This window comes from Furipterus horrens, unplaced genomic scaffold (genome assembly GCF_987537825.1).
Source record: "Furipterus horrens unplaced genomic scaffold, mFurHor1.1.pri manual_scaffold_10, whole genome shotgun sequence".
Lineage (NCBI taxonomy): Eukaryota > Metazoa > Chordata > Mammalia > Chiroptera > Furipteridae > Furipterus > Furipterus horrens.
In genome coordinates, this window is record NW_028327180.1 from 41,939,076 (window position 1) to 41,953,788 (window position 14,713).

Sequence of the window (14,713 nt, forward strand, 5' to 3'; positions counted from 1 at the left end):
TTTATAACCAGAGCTGCCACTAATGCCACCATTCCCCTAAGGCCACAGTACACTCTGGATTTCATTCCTGTTTTCCCCCTCAGTTCCTGAGATGTCCACGTGTAACAGAACCCCTGGGCTGCTCCGATTGAAACAGAACCCACGGGCTATTTGGTTAGGGGCCCGATTGCCCGCCGCCAGAATTATAACTCTTAATACCAGAGTCTGGTGAAAAGAAAAAGAATTGTTTATTTACACATGGTTCTGCCTCCCCCTCCCAGACCTGGCCAGTCTTAGGAAAGTCCGAAACACCGTTTCCCTACTTCCTAGGCACAGTTCAGCTTTACCAGTAGCTGCCAGTCACTCAGTTCTGATTGGGGAGGTCCTTTCTGTGCTCTGGTGCCCTCCAGCTCTCAATGCAGAACCCCCTTGATTCTCAGCCTCCTTGTAAACTGTCTCAGCCTCCTCGTAAACTGCCTTCTTCCTGTAAACCGCGTGGATCTCCTCTCCTTCTCAAAACCGCCTGGCGAGAGCTTCTTTAAGCAGCCTGGAAACCCCTTCTCCAAGCCACATGGAGGGAGCCCGCAAGAGCCAGAGAGTGAGGGCGTGAGGGCCAGAGAGAGCCTGAGAGAGAGCCTCCTAGAGCCAGAGCCAGTCCAAAATGTCAGCAGCTGCTTCTCTCTTCCTCCCTGCCTCCTCTCCCTCCCTCACTGCGTCCTCTCACGCAGTGGGTGTTGCAAACCGTCCTGACCATTCACAGAACCCTACGTAGGCTCTGTCTCCTTCTTCGGTACCAGCCCACAGTCCAAGATCCCTCCCATCTTCCTGAGTCTTGGAAGTAAAGCAGATGTTTGCAACAATGTTTCCAGTCACTAGCTCCAGGCATGCAAGGGCATCCTGAAAGCTGCTTCCTGCTCCCTATCTCCCAGCCGCAAACTCTCGAGTTTGTTTTTGGACTCCCCTGTTTCTGTAACACACATACCTCACTTCTCTGGCTCCATCCCCCTCCAGCAGGCCCAGAGGAAGAAGGGCTCTTACTCAAAGTCACCTCTCCAAAATCACTTATAGTAATCACTTCTCTCGTTACTCACTCACCTTCCCAATGGGCAACTCACTCATTTCCGTGGGTTTCAGGGACCCCTAGCTGCCCAGGGTCCAGCTGCTCTGAATCCAAATCCTGAGTCCAGCCCACACCACACAGCCACTGCTGGCCCTTGGGCCAACTGCCTCCTGGACCTCATCCAACCCTTTGGTTTTAGACCCTAAAATCATCATCTTTTCCCAAACTTAGTCTGTCCTCATCACCACAGGCAGGGACACAGGCGCCCACTTTGACCTACCGTCTCACTCACCCGCCACTTCCACCCACCACCAGGTCACCTTCTCTCCCTTTGGAATATCTCATGAGTCCTTTTCTCTGTACTTGCACCACTCAGCCTTTATTCAGGCCACCAGAGATTTTTGCTAGGACAACTGCAGGCATCTCCACTCTGACCCCATATAGCAGCCGCAATGTCACTCCTGATGTGCCTCTGTTCAGAGAACCCCCCTCTTGTTGACAATCTTTGGGGAACCACCTGCTCTACAAATCACACCCAAACCCCTGAGCTGCGTAGTCACTGCCCACCAGCCCGGGCTCAGAGATCCCTCCACTCTCACGTCTACACATCCCCAAGCTCAGAGTGGCAGGACTTCAATCAAGTTCCTTGAGGGCAATTGCTCTGCCTTCCTGCTGGGCCTGTGCCTGCTTGCTGAGCTCCTGTCACCTAGTATCTGTGCTTTTGGTGGCACAAGAAACGATGTTTCCTCTGGGAAGCTTTCCCCAGTCATGGATGGGGTGTCTCTCTTTGAACGGCACCTGCTCTGGCTTCCCTACATCATAATGCTCTGGTCACTCTCCTGGTCACAACACTGTAAGACCAGGCCCCATTTATCTGAACCACAGAGTCCGGCACAGAGCCTCTCACACAGTAGGCACTCAATAGATGCTCACTGAATAAATGAGTGAAGGTTCCCAATGTCTTGGGGATGCCATAACATTCTCTCTTTCAGCTCCTGCAGCCCATGGCTGTACTGAGTCCACTGCTGGTGCTCCCAGTTAGAGCCCCGGCACTTGGTCTTTACTCTGGTTCCAGCTGAACATATTTCTCTTCCTCCCCCATGGCAGCCCCTAGCCCCACCCTGGCATTCTTCACCCTGAATTTCACCATCACCAACATGCACTACACAGAGGACATGGGGCACCCAGCTTCCTTGAAGTTCAATTCCACTGAGAGGATCCTCCAGCACCGGGTGAGGGCCCTCGGTGGCCAGGGTCGGCCCCACCCCATGCCTGCCCACGGCCCTCAGCACTTCTGCTCACCACCCCGATTTCCCTTCCAGCTGCTGCTCTTGCTCCGTAACACCAGTGTCGGCCCCCTCTACTCTCGCTGCAGACTGGCCTCGCTCAGGTGAGACCTCCAGACAGAGAGAGCATCTTACCAAGCCAGGTGGGCCCCCATGCACCAGCCAGCAGGTCCCTGGCACCGCAGGCGCCCAGCACCCTCCTGATGCCTTTACACTTTCTTCTTGCCCGGAGTGGTGAGAATGCTCAAGGCTTAGAAATGAGGCATCATGTTTATAGTTTACGTAATTTAGAGAACATTCTGTTTTAAGTGAAGACCCTCCTATTAGAAGAACTATTGCATCCTGTCTGCAAATTCTAATTAAGATGTGTTCTGTCCCTAATCGTGACTGGGTTGTCTCAGATGACAGGCATTCAGGAGAGCCCCCACACAGCACCAGAGCTACACTTTGAGTGTTCTCTCAGCCTACACCCTTCTGACCCAGAATGAGCCCCGTCAGTATTCCAGGCCCCTTGCCCTGCTTTCCCCAGGCTTGAGAAACACGGAGCAGCCACCGGAGTGGACGTCGTCTGCACCTACCGCTCTGACCTTGCGGGCCCCGGGCTGGACAGAGAGCAGCTGTACTGGCAGCTGAGCCATGAGACCCACGGTGTCACCCGGCTGGGCTCCTTCACCCTGGACAGGGACAGCCTTCACGTCAATGGTGAGGGGCTTAACTACAGCCATGATCTTTTTTCCAGTGGGGATTTTGTTGCCCCCATTTCTCTAAAGTGAGCTTTCTCCTTCTGGTCTGGGTTCCGACTTCCTCGTGATGAAGTGATCACTGGGCCCAGCCACCTTCAGTCACACTGCCTGGTGGCCTCCTCCTTGAATGTGTCTCCACTGACCCTTCCCTTTGCTTTCATCACAGAAATCCCTTCCCCTTAATCTTTTCCATTCACCTTAACTCTCGCTGAGTCCCTCTCACCTTCCCTCTGCAGGTTACACCTATGGGACCACAGCCTTGACTCCCACCAGTGAGTGTTCCCGGCCCCGAATTCCTGGGTCTCATCCCCAATTTAGTTTAGGGAGCAGTTGTTCTTCTTTACCTCCATCCTTGGTGAGGGGAACACCTGGAAGGGCCCCTGACTCATCCCTTCTCCTTCTCCTGGGGTTCTGGCAGAGAGCTGCAGTCCAGGGCAAGAAAATCTTAGGCACTGATATGTTTTCCCACCATGTTCTGACCCTCATGTGGTTTTCATTTTAATTCTTCTAAAATTCTGCCTTTGGTACTCTTTGCTTATCCTTTTATTCATACCTTTGTTTATTGTTATTAGAGTTTCTCAACTTCAGTGTTACATCCATTATTCATTTGTTTGTTTTTCAGTGAACATTTATTTCAACTCCCTACCTTCCAGGCACCATCGAAGTTACATACTATATTAGTCAGCTTGGGCTGCTTTAACGAAATACTGTAGGCTGGGTGGCTCAAAAAACAGAAATTATTTTCTCACAGTCCTGGAGGCAAGGTTGGCTTCCTCTGAGGCCACTCTTCTTGGCTCGCTGATGGCTTTCCTCTTGCTGCCTTTTCACATGGCTGTCCCTCTGTCCACACTTCTGGTGTCTCTCTGTGTGTCCTGATCTCCTCTCCTTATAAGGACATCAGTCAGATTGGATGAGCCGCCTCCACCAACGGCCTCATTTTGACTTAATTACCTCTTTAAAGGCCCTATTTCAAATATACTCCAGTCACCCTTGGAAGCAGTAGTTATTAGGGTTACAACATACAAATTTTGGTGGAGGACACAATTGATTCCAAAACGTGTACACTCTGTCCTTTAATTCTCACTACAACCATGTGACTTAGCTCCATTCTACAGATGAGAAAACTCAGGCTAAGAGAGGCTACCAGCCCACACAGCAAATAAGTAATAGAACCCAGACTTCCTGTAGCTCCAAAACTTACATTCTGGCTCTCTATCATGAGTTAATTTATTCCCCAAAACATGTTTATTTTTGGTGCACACATACTATGTTTCAGTTTATGGGCCAAACTCCCTTTGCCTCTGAAGCACTGCAATGAAAACACTGTAGGTTTTCAACAATTAATTGCCCTCGCATTAGGGGTGCGTTTTCTCAAACTGTCCTTGGGTCCATCACTGACCTCCTTCACTTTTTCCATACCATGTTAGGGTTCTTGGTTTCTGAGGTCCAATAACAACCATCTTTTCCTAAATTATATTAGGAAAAATATTAAAACTCAGCTCCATTGACTGTGTTTTGTTCCTCACTATACAGTCCGTGGAATAGTTCCTGGAGCATTATAGGAACAATTCAATGCACATGGAGGGAACGCAAAATGGATGGATGGATGGAAGGAAGGAAGAGGTGAAGAATGGAAGAAGGGAAGGAGAGAAGATGGATGAGCAGATGGAAGGAAGAACAGATGGATGGAAGAAAAAAGAGGAGTGAGGGAGGAAAGATGTATACAATAGATGGGAGGAAGTAAAGAGGGATGGGAGAAATGAAAGATGGATTCATAGATGGAAGAAATGAGAGGATGGGGGAGGCTGCGAGAAAAGATGGGTAGATGGAAGAAAGCGGGATAGGAGGAAGGATGGACAGAAGGATACACAGAGGGAGACATAAGTGGGAAGAAGTAAGAAAAAGAAGCAGTGAGGTAGGAGGGGAGGTGGAAGGATGGATGGATGGATGGATAGATTGTTTAGATGACTGGTAGAAGAAAGAAGGGAGGAGTAGAGGGAGGAAGAAGTTGGATGGATGAAAGTAAAGATGGAAGGAAGGAAAGGAGGAAGGGAGGGAGGGAGAGAGGAAGGAAGGATCCATAGATAGAAAGAAAGATGGATGGAAAGGTAGAAGGAAGTATGGACAGAAGGAATCTTGGAAGGAGTGATGAACAGAGTGGAGTGAGGGAAGAGAGGGGAAGTAAGCTTTTACCCCGGAGTTTTTCTTAAATAAACATTCTGCCTTGCATCATTTATCTGTTCTAGAGTCAAGCCATGAGCCCTCTGGTCTCACCTGCATCATATGTTCATTTATTCTACTTGTACTGGGGTCTACACAGGTCATCCCAACTATTGAACATTGTAGCATCTGCATGAGTCTGAGCAACAACACAGCAGGGGTGGTCATGAGCAAGGGCTATGGTCCAAACCAGACCCTCCATCCCTCCAGCCATGTGACCCTGGGCAGATGACCATTTCTGTGCTTTGGTTTCCTCCTTTATTTAATGTGGGTAATTCTAGCACCCAGCTTATATTTATCCATGTAAAAAGTTCCTACATAGTAAGAAAGTATTTGCTTATTAATTTTATGTGATGAATCCTCACATAGTGTTTACTCTGGGCTCAGCGCTGTTTAAGCACTTTACAAAAAAATTAGCTTGTTTAAACTGTGACAACCTTCAAAGTAGGAATCATTATTATCTCATCTTACAGATGAGTCAAATGAAATGCAGAGGTTGGTTACAGCTGCTAGAGTTTTTTAACCTTTTTAAGCCAATGCATAGAAGGTTGACGTACCTGGTTGTAATGGTAGGAGAGAGAGAGAATGAGAGAGAGAGAGAGAGAGAGATGATATGGATATCTATAGAAAGATAGATAAGAGATAAATAGATCAATCTCCTGCCCTTACAACCAGGTATGCCAATATTCTATGCAGTGGTTTAAAAAGTCAATAATTCTCGTAGAGATATATATAGATTTAGATATCTGTCTGTCTGTCTCTCTGTATCTATCAAAAGGAAGAGAGAGAATGAGGCAGAGAGACAAAGACAGAGATGGAGAGAAGAGAGAATATGGATAAAAATGACAGGGGTCATCAGTTCCCCATCTTGTGGCAAGTTAAAGACTTTTTCCCTGGGAAACTATTGTTCAAAGCTGCAGTGTCTTCACAGATCCCTCCACTCCTGGATCTGGGGAGAATGGTCCATCTCAATGCCCAAATCATTATGCCTGCTCTTACTGCTGGAGTTGTCCCCACTAACAAGTGACCCACAGGCTTATCCGGAGGAGCACACGGGCCTTGTGCGCTCCCACTCTCAAGTGGACATTGGGCCCCCAACCTCCCTGCGAGCCTTGGCTCTCTCTGCACCCACCATAGCTGCAGAGGTCAATGAGGAGCTTTTCACGCTGAATTTCACCATCAACAACCTGCGCTACTCAGCAGACATGGGCCATCCAGGCTCCCTCAAGTTCAACATCACAAACACCCTCATGCAGCATCTGGTGAGAGGCCTGTTTCCCCCTCCCACCTCTCCGTGACCCATCACAGGCACTGTCACCTGCCTCTGACCCACACTGGCTCTCTCCTTCCTCTCCAGCTCCGCCTGCTGTTCTGGAGGAGCAGCCTTGGTCCCCAATATGCAGGTTGCAGGGTCATCTCGCTAAGGTGAGAACACATGTCCCGTAGCCCACCACCAGAGGACTTCTGACTGTGGGGGCTGCCCCTGGGCATGGCAGGCTATTCTTGGACAATCCTTTTCTGCCACCATTTTAAAAAATTACATTATTGATTTTTTGGTTTGTGATAAAATACGATAGGCACAAAATTATCCCTTTAAGTACACAATTTTTAAGAACACAATTCAGTGACACCAATTCATACACAATGTTGTGCACCCATCCTCACTACCTAGTTGCAAAATTTTCATCACCCCAAGCAAGAACTCTGTACCCTGTGGATAATTATTCTCATGTTTCAGGGCCAGATTTTGTTCTGTTGGTATTCACAAAGAACTTCTTGATTCATATTTTCATTCAACTGGCATGACTGTACAGCACCTCTGAGGCAGGTGGCAGTTACCACAGTGACAAGACAGGCACTGCCTCTGCCTGCATCTAGTGGAGAAAACAGACAGGGGTCAGGAGGGTAAATACTGAGGTAAAGTGCTCTCGAATGTCATAAAGTGGTGCAAAGCATGAATAAGTGGAGAGTTATAGAAACGGAACTTTTCCCAGGGGGACAGGTGGCCTCTCTGTGCAGGTGACTTCTGAGCTGTGTCCAGGTAAGGAGAGAAGGGGAAAGACTTCCAGACAGAAGTCGCTGCCATGTGCAAAGTCCTGGGGTGGAAGAGTGTGGCCAGGTGGAGAAACTGCAAAAGGTTCCACAAGGCTAAAACACAGGATCAGAGGTGCCCAGTGAGCTGTATCCCCCAAAGGTCAACCTCTTCTTCCCCAGGCCTGTGAGGAATGATGCCAAGACAGCGGTGGACTTTCTCTGCACCTACCGCCAGCCCCCCAGCCACCCAGGTCTGCCTGCCGAGCAGGTGTTCCGTGAGCTGAGTTGGCAGACCCAGGGCATCACCCGGCTGGGCCCCTACTCTCTGGATAAGGACAGCCTCTACCTCAATGGTTAGCAGTTCTCAGCCCACCTCACTGGGGCCACCCCTAACTCCAGGGGAAAAGTTGAGACAAGCTCAGGTGTGAATCTCTACTCCACACAGACTCTCCTCCCTCCCCCCACCAGCTACCCTGTAAGGCTGACCCTTGATTAAACCCATTTTACAGATGAATAAACTGAGGCTTAAAAAGGTGAAGTAATTTGCCCAAGTGGGTGTAGTGTGAGAGTGATGGAGCCGGGTCATGATCCCCAGCTGTCAGCGCTAATGCCAGTCTTTCTAGGGGATACTTGGGGAAAGAAAATCCCACATCTCTCTCCCCTCCCTGCATGCTTCATGCCCTTGACCAAGGATAGATTTCTCTCCTGGGCGGCCCTATACCAGGAAGGAAGGAAGGCCTCTGAACATCTGGGGGGTCCAAGCTTCAGACACACTGGCCATCAGCCTAGAATCCAGGAAGTGAGCGCGTTTAAAGGGTGACCCTCATCTGCAGTTCTGGGAGACAGCGTGGCCGTGGTTGGTTGATTGGAATAACTCAGCTTCCCTCCTCTCCATCTACAAACCGGAAATGGTGCTTAGCAACTCACACTTTCTTATCCCCATGGCCCCATCAGGTGGCCAGGGAGGCCATCTGGTCCTTTATGACTCCCATTTTAGCAAGGAGGGACACAGAGGTACAGAGGGAGGAGGGGACCTGCACACACCCACAGTAGGTTTGTGGCCAGTCTGGGTCTTGATGTTCTGAGTTCACACCTGTTCCCTTCACCTTGGCCATTGCAGGGGCCACTTCAGGATTTCCCCTCTTGCAAACTGCACAACTTTAATGCTTCATTTTGTTCACTCACTCAGCATTAACCAAGTATCTGCTGTTAGCCGGGCCTTGTGCCTGGCACCAGGGACAGAGATAGCCCACCTGCACAACCTGTCCTCATGTAAGCTCCAGTGGGGCAGAGACTGTTTTGTTCAGTGTGTAGTCCCCAAATGTAATGGAATTTGACACATAGTTCCAATAAATAGTCATTGGATGGAGGGATAGAGTGAACACGGAGGGAGGGTGGAAGGGAAGATGGTGGAGTGTATGGATATGTGGGGGGATAAGTGCATGAACCCAAATGTGTATGTGTGTCTCTTGCTGGGGGCATGCTGGATAGGTGGGTAGGAAAGGGTCATTTTTAATGGAAAGATCAGGAAAGCCTTTAGAGTGGATATGACATTTGAGTCTCATCTTAGAAGGTGCGCAGAAGCTCCCCTGGTAAACATGGGGAGAGGAGTCCCAGCAGGAGCCCCACGTGGTCAAATGCATGGAACTTCTGGGATTGTGCTGCCACCTCCCCTTACATGGGACTTGTCTGTTTCCAGGTTATCATGAACATGGCCCAGATGAGCCTCCTACAAGTACGTATCTTTGCCTCCAGTGCCCGTTTCAGTCTCCATAGGTCTTCAGCCAAGCTTTTCTCCTCACCGACAAAGGGACCTTGCCCCAGATGCAGGCTGGTCTTCTGAGTGGGTCCATGTGTCAATGGGAGGGAGAATGCTGAGTCCTTGGCCTCTTCAGGACCTGTATCCACAGTACTGGCTTTCTAAATTCCCCACATCCCTTTGGGTCGGAAGAAATTTGAACAAGCATTCCCACAGGGAGAGGGGTTGAGTTCATACAGTGATTTTGAGTTCATGCTTCCTGACAACAAAATCCCCTACAGGGGCCCCACAAGGGGCCTCAGCATCAAGCTGCAAACTCCGGTGGGTGCTCAGTGGTTAGGTCACACTTACCCATGCACTCAGTCGGTGGTCCTTCCATTTAACTTTTGACCCATCTAGTCTTCCATTATCCCAGTTATCCTTTCTCTTAGACACCTTTTTTCCTCCCTCTCTTCTCTCTTCCCTCCCCATTCCTCCCTTCCATCCATCCTTCCTCCTGTCTTTCCTTCCTTCCTTCCTTCCTTCCATTCATCCATCCAGCAACCATCCTGCTTATTCACCTGTTTTCCTTTATTCTGTCCTTCCATTCATCTCTCCAACTTTTCTTCTGTTTATTCTTCTCTCCTCGTTGACCATCTGTCCATCCATCCTTTTGGCCATTCCCTGCTTGTCCTTCCCCACTTCTGTCCTCCTCCCCTTTTTTCCTTCTATCTCTCCAACTTGTCTTCATTTTTCCTGCTGTCTCTTTGCCCCTTAACTGCTCATTCTTCCTCTGTCCATCCAGGCATGCCATTTGTCTCTCCCTTTTCTGCCTGCCCCCCCATCTGTCCTCTTTGTTCAGTCTCTCATTCTCCCACTCACTATCTTGACTGCGTTTTATTTACAGGTTTGCTCACCCCTCTGCTCACACAATCCCTCCTTTTCTCATTCTCATTTGTGATATACCTGTGAGTGATTTTCCTGGGACAACCTCTGCTGGGGCCCATGAGACCTGATGGGACTTTGCCCACTTTGGTGGGAGGGCGGGGGGAGGACTCTGTTTCCCCTGACAACAGCCTTTTTCACAGCTCCTGAACCAGCCACCACATCCCTGCCCACCGCATCATCCCCTGTGCAGTCAGCAGCAACCACAGGTATTTGTGGGGCCCCTTTTCCTTTCTAAGAGAATCCCACCAGCCCCACGCCTCCCCCAGACAATTGTCACACAGGACCTGGGAAGCTAGGGTGTGAAATTTCTAGCTTTAGAGCAATCATCTTTATCTCAAAGATTATACCAACAATTCAATTTAATGCCTGCCTTGTGGAGTCCCCAGGTTTGTGAGATTAACAGACCATTATAACACAATGGGGGATGTTTTGGGAAGCAGCATCTGCATAACCTGAATGGAAAGAGCTTCCCAGTCAGTGTCACCCAAACAGAACCTTTAAGAAGAGTAGGAGTGCTCTAGGCAAACAGGGCATGGAGAGGGGATCCCCTGGCAAAGGAAGGTCAGTGAGCTACAGGCAGCATAGAGTGGAGAACTGGGAGGGATTTGGTTTGCTTGAAGCATTAAGCTTAATATGGAGCAGATGGATAAATGAATCTGAAAGACCGGCAAGAACAAGATTGGGAAGGAACTTGAGTGCCAGGTCAATAAGGTTGAACCTAATGTTGAAGGCCACAGAGAATCACGGATGATACAGAGCAATGGTGACTGTAGTGAAACTTTCATTTAAGAAAATTTCTTTAGCCCTGGCTGCTGTGGCTCAGTGGATTGAGCGTCAGCCTGTGAGCCAAGTGTCACTGGTTCGATTCCCAGTCAGGGCACATACTAGGTTGCACGTCAGGTCCCCAGTTGGGGCCGTGAGTGAGAGGCAACCACACAGTGATGTTTCTCTCCACCTCTTTCTCCTTTCCCCTCTTTCTAAAAATAAATAAGTAAAACAAACAAATAAGCAATTTTTAAAAATTTTAAAAAGAAAAAAGAAAATTTCTTTAGTATTCAGTGTAGAGAACCTCTTTGAGATGGGGTTTCCACTGAGCCTGCTGGGGTATTGGTCCAGGTAAGAGAAAGTAGGAACAGGGCTAGTAGAGGGATGGAGAGACGTAATGGAGAGGATCATCCTGCCTTTGGAATTGGTATGAGTTGCAGGGGAGGTGAGTGATACTCATATTACTGGGTGGATATAATGGTTTGGACTTGACCACATTGGTGTGTGGTGGGTGGGTGCCCCTAGAAAAGATGACAACAAATTATCATGACTGCAGAACTCTGATCAGGACTCAGGCCAACTCTCAGTGACCACCGTCTCTCCCCTTCTCTTCTTGAAGCTTTGTTGCACGACCTGGAGACACTCACACTCAACTTCACTATCTCCAACCTCCAGTATTCAACAGACATGAGCAACAGTTCAGCCACATTCAACTCCACCGAGAGGGTCCTGCAGCACCTGGTGAGACCCTGGCCCCAGAAGCTCCTGGTGAGATAAATCCCACCCAGCCCCTCAGCCTCCTGCTCATCCTCTTCCTCCCTCCTCTCCAGCTCAGATCCTTGTTCAGGAAGAGCATTCTGGGCTCCCACTACTTGGATTGCAGACTGGTCTCCCTCAGGTAAGACTCCTTACTGAGCATTTGCCAGTGATGGCCACTTCTGGTGACATTCCCTTTTCAGCCTTCCCACTGACCTCACCTTTGCTTCTCCATCTTCCTGGCCCCCACACCCGAAGGTTTCAGAATCTCTCTCTGGAGTCCCCACGTTCCTCTCTCCCCAGGCCTGAGAAGGGTGGGGCAGCCACCAGCATGGATGCCACCTGCACTTACCACCCTGACCCCTTGGACCATGGGCTGGACAGAGACCGACTTTACTGGGAGCTGAGCCAGCTGACCCACAGTGTCACCCAGCTGGGCCCCTACACGCTGGTGCCAGGCAGCCTCTTTGTCAACGGTGAGTGTTTACGCTGAACTTGGATTTACAGTGGTCATTACATATCTTTGTTTTATTTCATTAAGAAATCAATACAAGGTCTATCTGGGTGATACCACCCCAACATCCATGGGGAGGGTCTTTCCTGTTATTTCAGGTAAATAACATAAGTTTTTTAACCAAATTAATATAATAACTTTTAATTCAAAACCAGAATTCCAGACACATGGTAACTCTTAGGCCAGGGCTGTTTCTAAGTGAGGCTCCTCTATGCCAGTTTTTCTCACCCGGGGGCAGTTCTGCCCCAACCCCTATAGTGCTGGCAATATCAGAGGCATTTTCAATTGTCATTACTGGCAGATGGTGCTACTGGCATCTAGTGGACAGAGGCTGGGATGTTGTTATTATCTTTCAATACATGGGAGAGCTCCACCACCAAGAATTATACAGCTCCAGAAGGCAGTAGTTCTGAAGATGAGAAACCCTGGTGGCACATGGTCCATAGTCCTTGGACCGGCACCACATCAGTGCTTACCACACTTTACTGCTATTACTTGCTTAATTACCCAACTCTACAGAATGTGGCTTTGTCTACTGTGGCACTGGATCCTCAGTTCTTCATTTGTTGGTGCATTGTCATCCTCAGTGGGTGAATGAGTGAGCAAACAAATGGAAGACGAGAGTCTCAACCCTTCATCTGTCGTCTTCTGCTGCTGTCCCCATTCATTCAGATCGAACACATATGTGTGAAAATTCTGTCCCAAGCCATGTGCTGGGTGGGTATGGGGATAAAAGACATAACTTCTGTCCCTGAAAAACTCATAGTCAAGTGAACTAATGATTACTTAGGGACACGAAAATTGCAGCAACACTACATAACAGGTTGCTGTGGGATCAGAATAGGGGGCAAATCAAGGAGAGCCTCCTGAAAAATATTTTTGTGTCCAGATCTGTGTTACACACTGGGGCACACCGAGAACAAGATAGATGGATGGGTCCCTGCTCTTCTGGGGCTCCGTGTCTTTTGGCTTCTGAAGCACGGATAGGAGTTTTCCAGGAAGAGAAGAGGGTGGAAAAAGTATTCCACATAGTAGTCACTGCGTAAGCTCAAGCATAGAAGCTCAGCTCAGGAGAATCCCTATAAAATTTCCATTTCCCTCTCTCTTTGGGCGACTTTCTATTTGGGAAGGCCCACAGTCCCTAGTGTGTGGACCTGACGTTGGCTGATTCTGACCTCAGTCGGGGCCCGCTGTGATACCATGCCTCCATGCTAAATAGCCATGCTAAACGCTGTCATTCTTCCCTTTTCATGGTCCAGGCTATGCCCCCCAGGGTGTATTTATCCAGAGTGAGCATCAGCTAAATTTCCACATCCTCAACCGGAATCTCAGCAACCCAGACCCCATGTCCTCCGAGTACACCGCCCTGCTAAGGGACATCCAGGACAAGGTGGGGTCTCTCTCAGCCCTCCAATCTCTCCTTGCCCCAGGAGCCTCTCTCATTTCTCTGTCTAACTTACATCTATTAAGTGATTGTTCCAACACCTCACTTTACCCGTTTCCTGAGTTCTCATAGTTCCCAGAGTCTGAGCCATGGCCCCCTTCCCCACTTCCCAGTTGGGCAGAGTGAAGCTCAGAAAGGGGGTTGTGTGCCTAAGGTCACACTGAGTTAAGGGCAAAGACAGGATTTGAACTCAGGTCTCCCTTGTTCCAAGTCCTATGTTCTTTCACTGGCTCCAGTGGCTGCCTCCAGGCCCTAGAGGTTCCCCTCTTACATGTTAGGTTTCAGGGGGTCCATGGAGGTAGAAAAGGTCAGCAGCCAAATTCTGCACCAAATGGTTTATTGACTATGCAACATGGCGAGCTGGGGTCAGGGCAGACACCAGCAGTGAGGGGCAGGGCAGAGTGAGTTTTTAAGGAGCTCTGAGACTTGGAATATGTAAGGAGAAGCCAAGTAACCCCCTTGTACAGCCAGCAGGTTGGCTGTTGGACAGTTGCCATCTCCTGATAGTCGCCTGAGTCTAGGGCAGCGAGGGGCAGGGGGAGGTGAGCTGCCTCATGGCAGGCTTTTGTTTGGAATGGTGGGCTTCAACCTCACATCACCCACTCATCCTCCCCTTTATTCTAGGTCACCAAACTTTACAGAGACAGCCAGTTACAAGATGTGTTCCTCTCCTGCTTGGTTATCGATCTGAAGTAAGTTGAAGAGATTGGAAACATGGGCTGAGCTAGTGGTTCATGGCTCTTAGCTCCTGCAGCACATCTTTGATCTGAAAGTACTGACATGGTGCCCATTCTCCCCACATTCCTGTCAACTAATCCTACCATCTCCTTCCATAGGTGGGAAAAAGATTAACCTCATGGGGCCACCAACCCTCAGCATTCACCACCTTCTCCTCTTCTGGACACTTTCAACCAAAATCAGCCCAATAATATTTACCATGGCCTGGTTCCTTCTGAGCACTGTCATGCATGATTAACTCACTTAATTCTCCACCTGTGCGGTGGATACAATTATTGCCCCCATTGTTCAGATGGGAAAACCGAGGCTCAGCAAAGTGAACAGTCCAAGAATTGTCCAAGCTGGGTTTGTACCCAGGTCTCTGAGGGATGGTTAGAAGAACTAAGACACCTACACTGGAGAGGAGGATCATGGGATACATTGTTTTGAATATTGAAGCTGAATATTGAACTTTGAATATATCCAAGCTTCAGCTCCTTTGTGTTTCA

The 14,713-nt window shown here is 49.1% G+C and overlaps 1 protein-coding gene across 1 annotated transcript in view; it reads left to right on the forward strand.

Moving 5' to 3' along the window:
- The window catches only part of MUC16 (mucin 16, cell surface associated), a 69,591-nt gene that overhangs the window by 44,612 nt on the left and 10,266 nt on the right, over positions 1–14,713 (forward strand). Inside the window, exons 48-61 of the mRNA XM_090290189.1 lie at positions 2,147–2,271; positions 2,362–2,429; positions 2,855–3,027; positions 3,305–3,340; positions 6,426–6,550; positions 6,646–6,713; positions 7,503–7,675; positions 9,022–9,057; positions 10,149–10,214; positions 11,393–11,514; positions 11,604–11,671; positions 11,833–12,005; positions 13,303–13,433; positions 14,112–14,179. Coding sequence (XP_090146315.1) covers positions 2,147–2,271; positions 2,362–2,429; positions 2,855–3,027; positions 3,305–3,340; positions 6,426–6,550; positions 6,646–6,713; positions 7,503–7,675; positions 9,022–9,057; positions 10,149–10,214; positions 11,393–11,514; positions 11,604–11,671; positions 11,833–12,005; positions 13,303–13,433; positions 14,112–14,179 — 1,432 coding nt within the window. The remainder of the gene's footprint in view (positions 1–2,146; positions 2,272–2,361; positions 2,430–2,854; positions 3,028–3,304; positions 3,341–6,425; positions 6,551–6,645; positions 6,714–7,502; positions 7,676–9,021; positions 9,058–10,148; positions 10,215–11,392; positions 11,515–11,603; positions 11,672–11,832; positions 12,006–13,302; positions 13,434–14,111; positions 14,180–14,713) is intronic.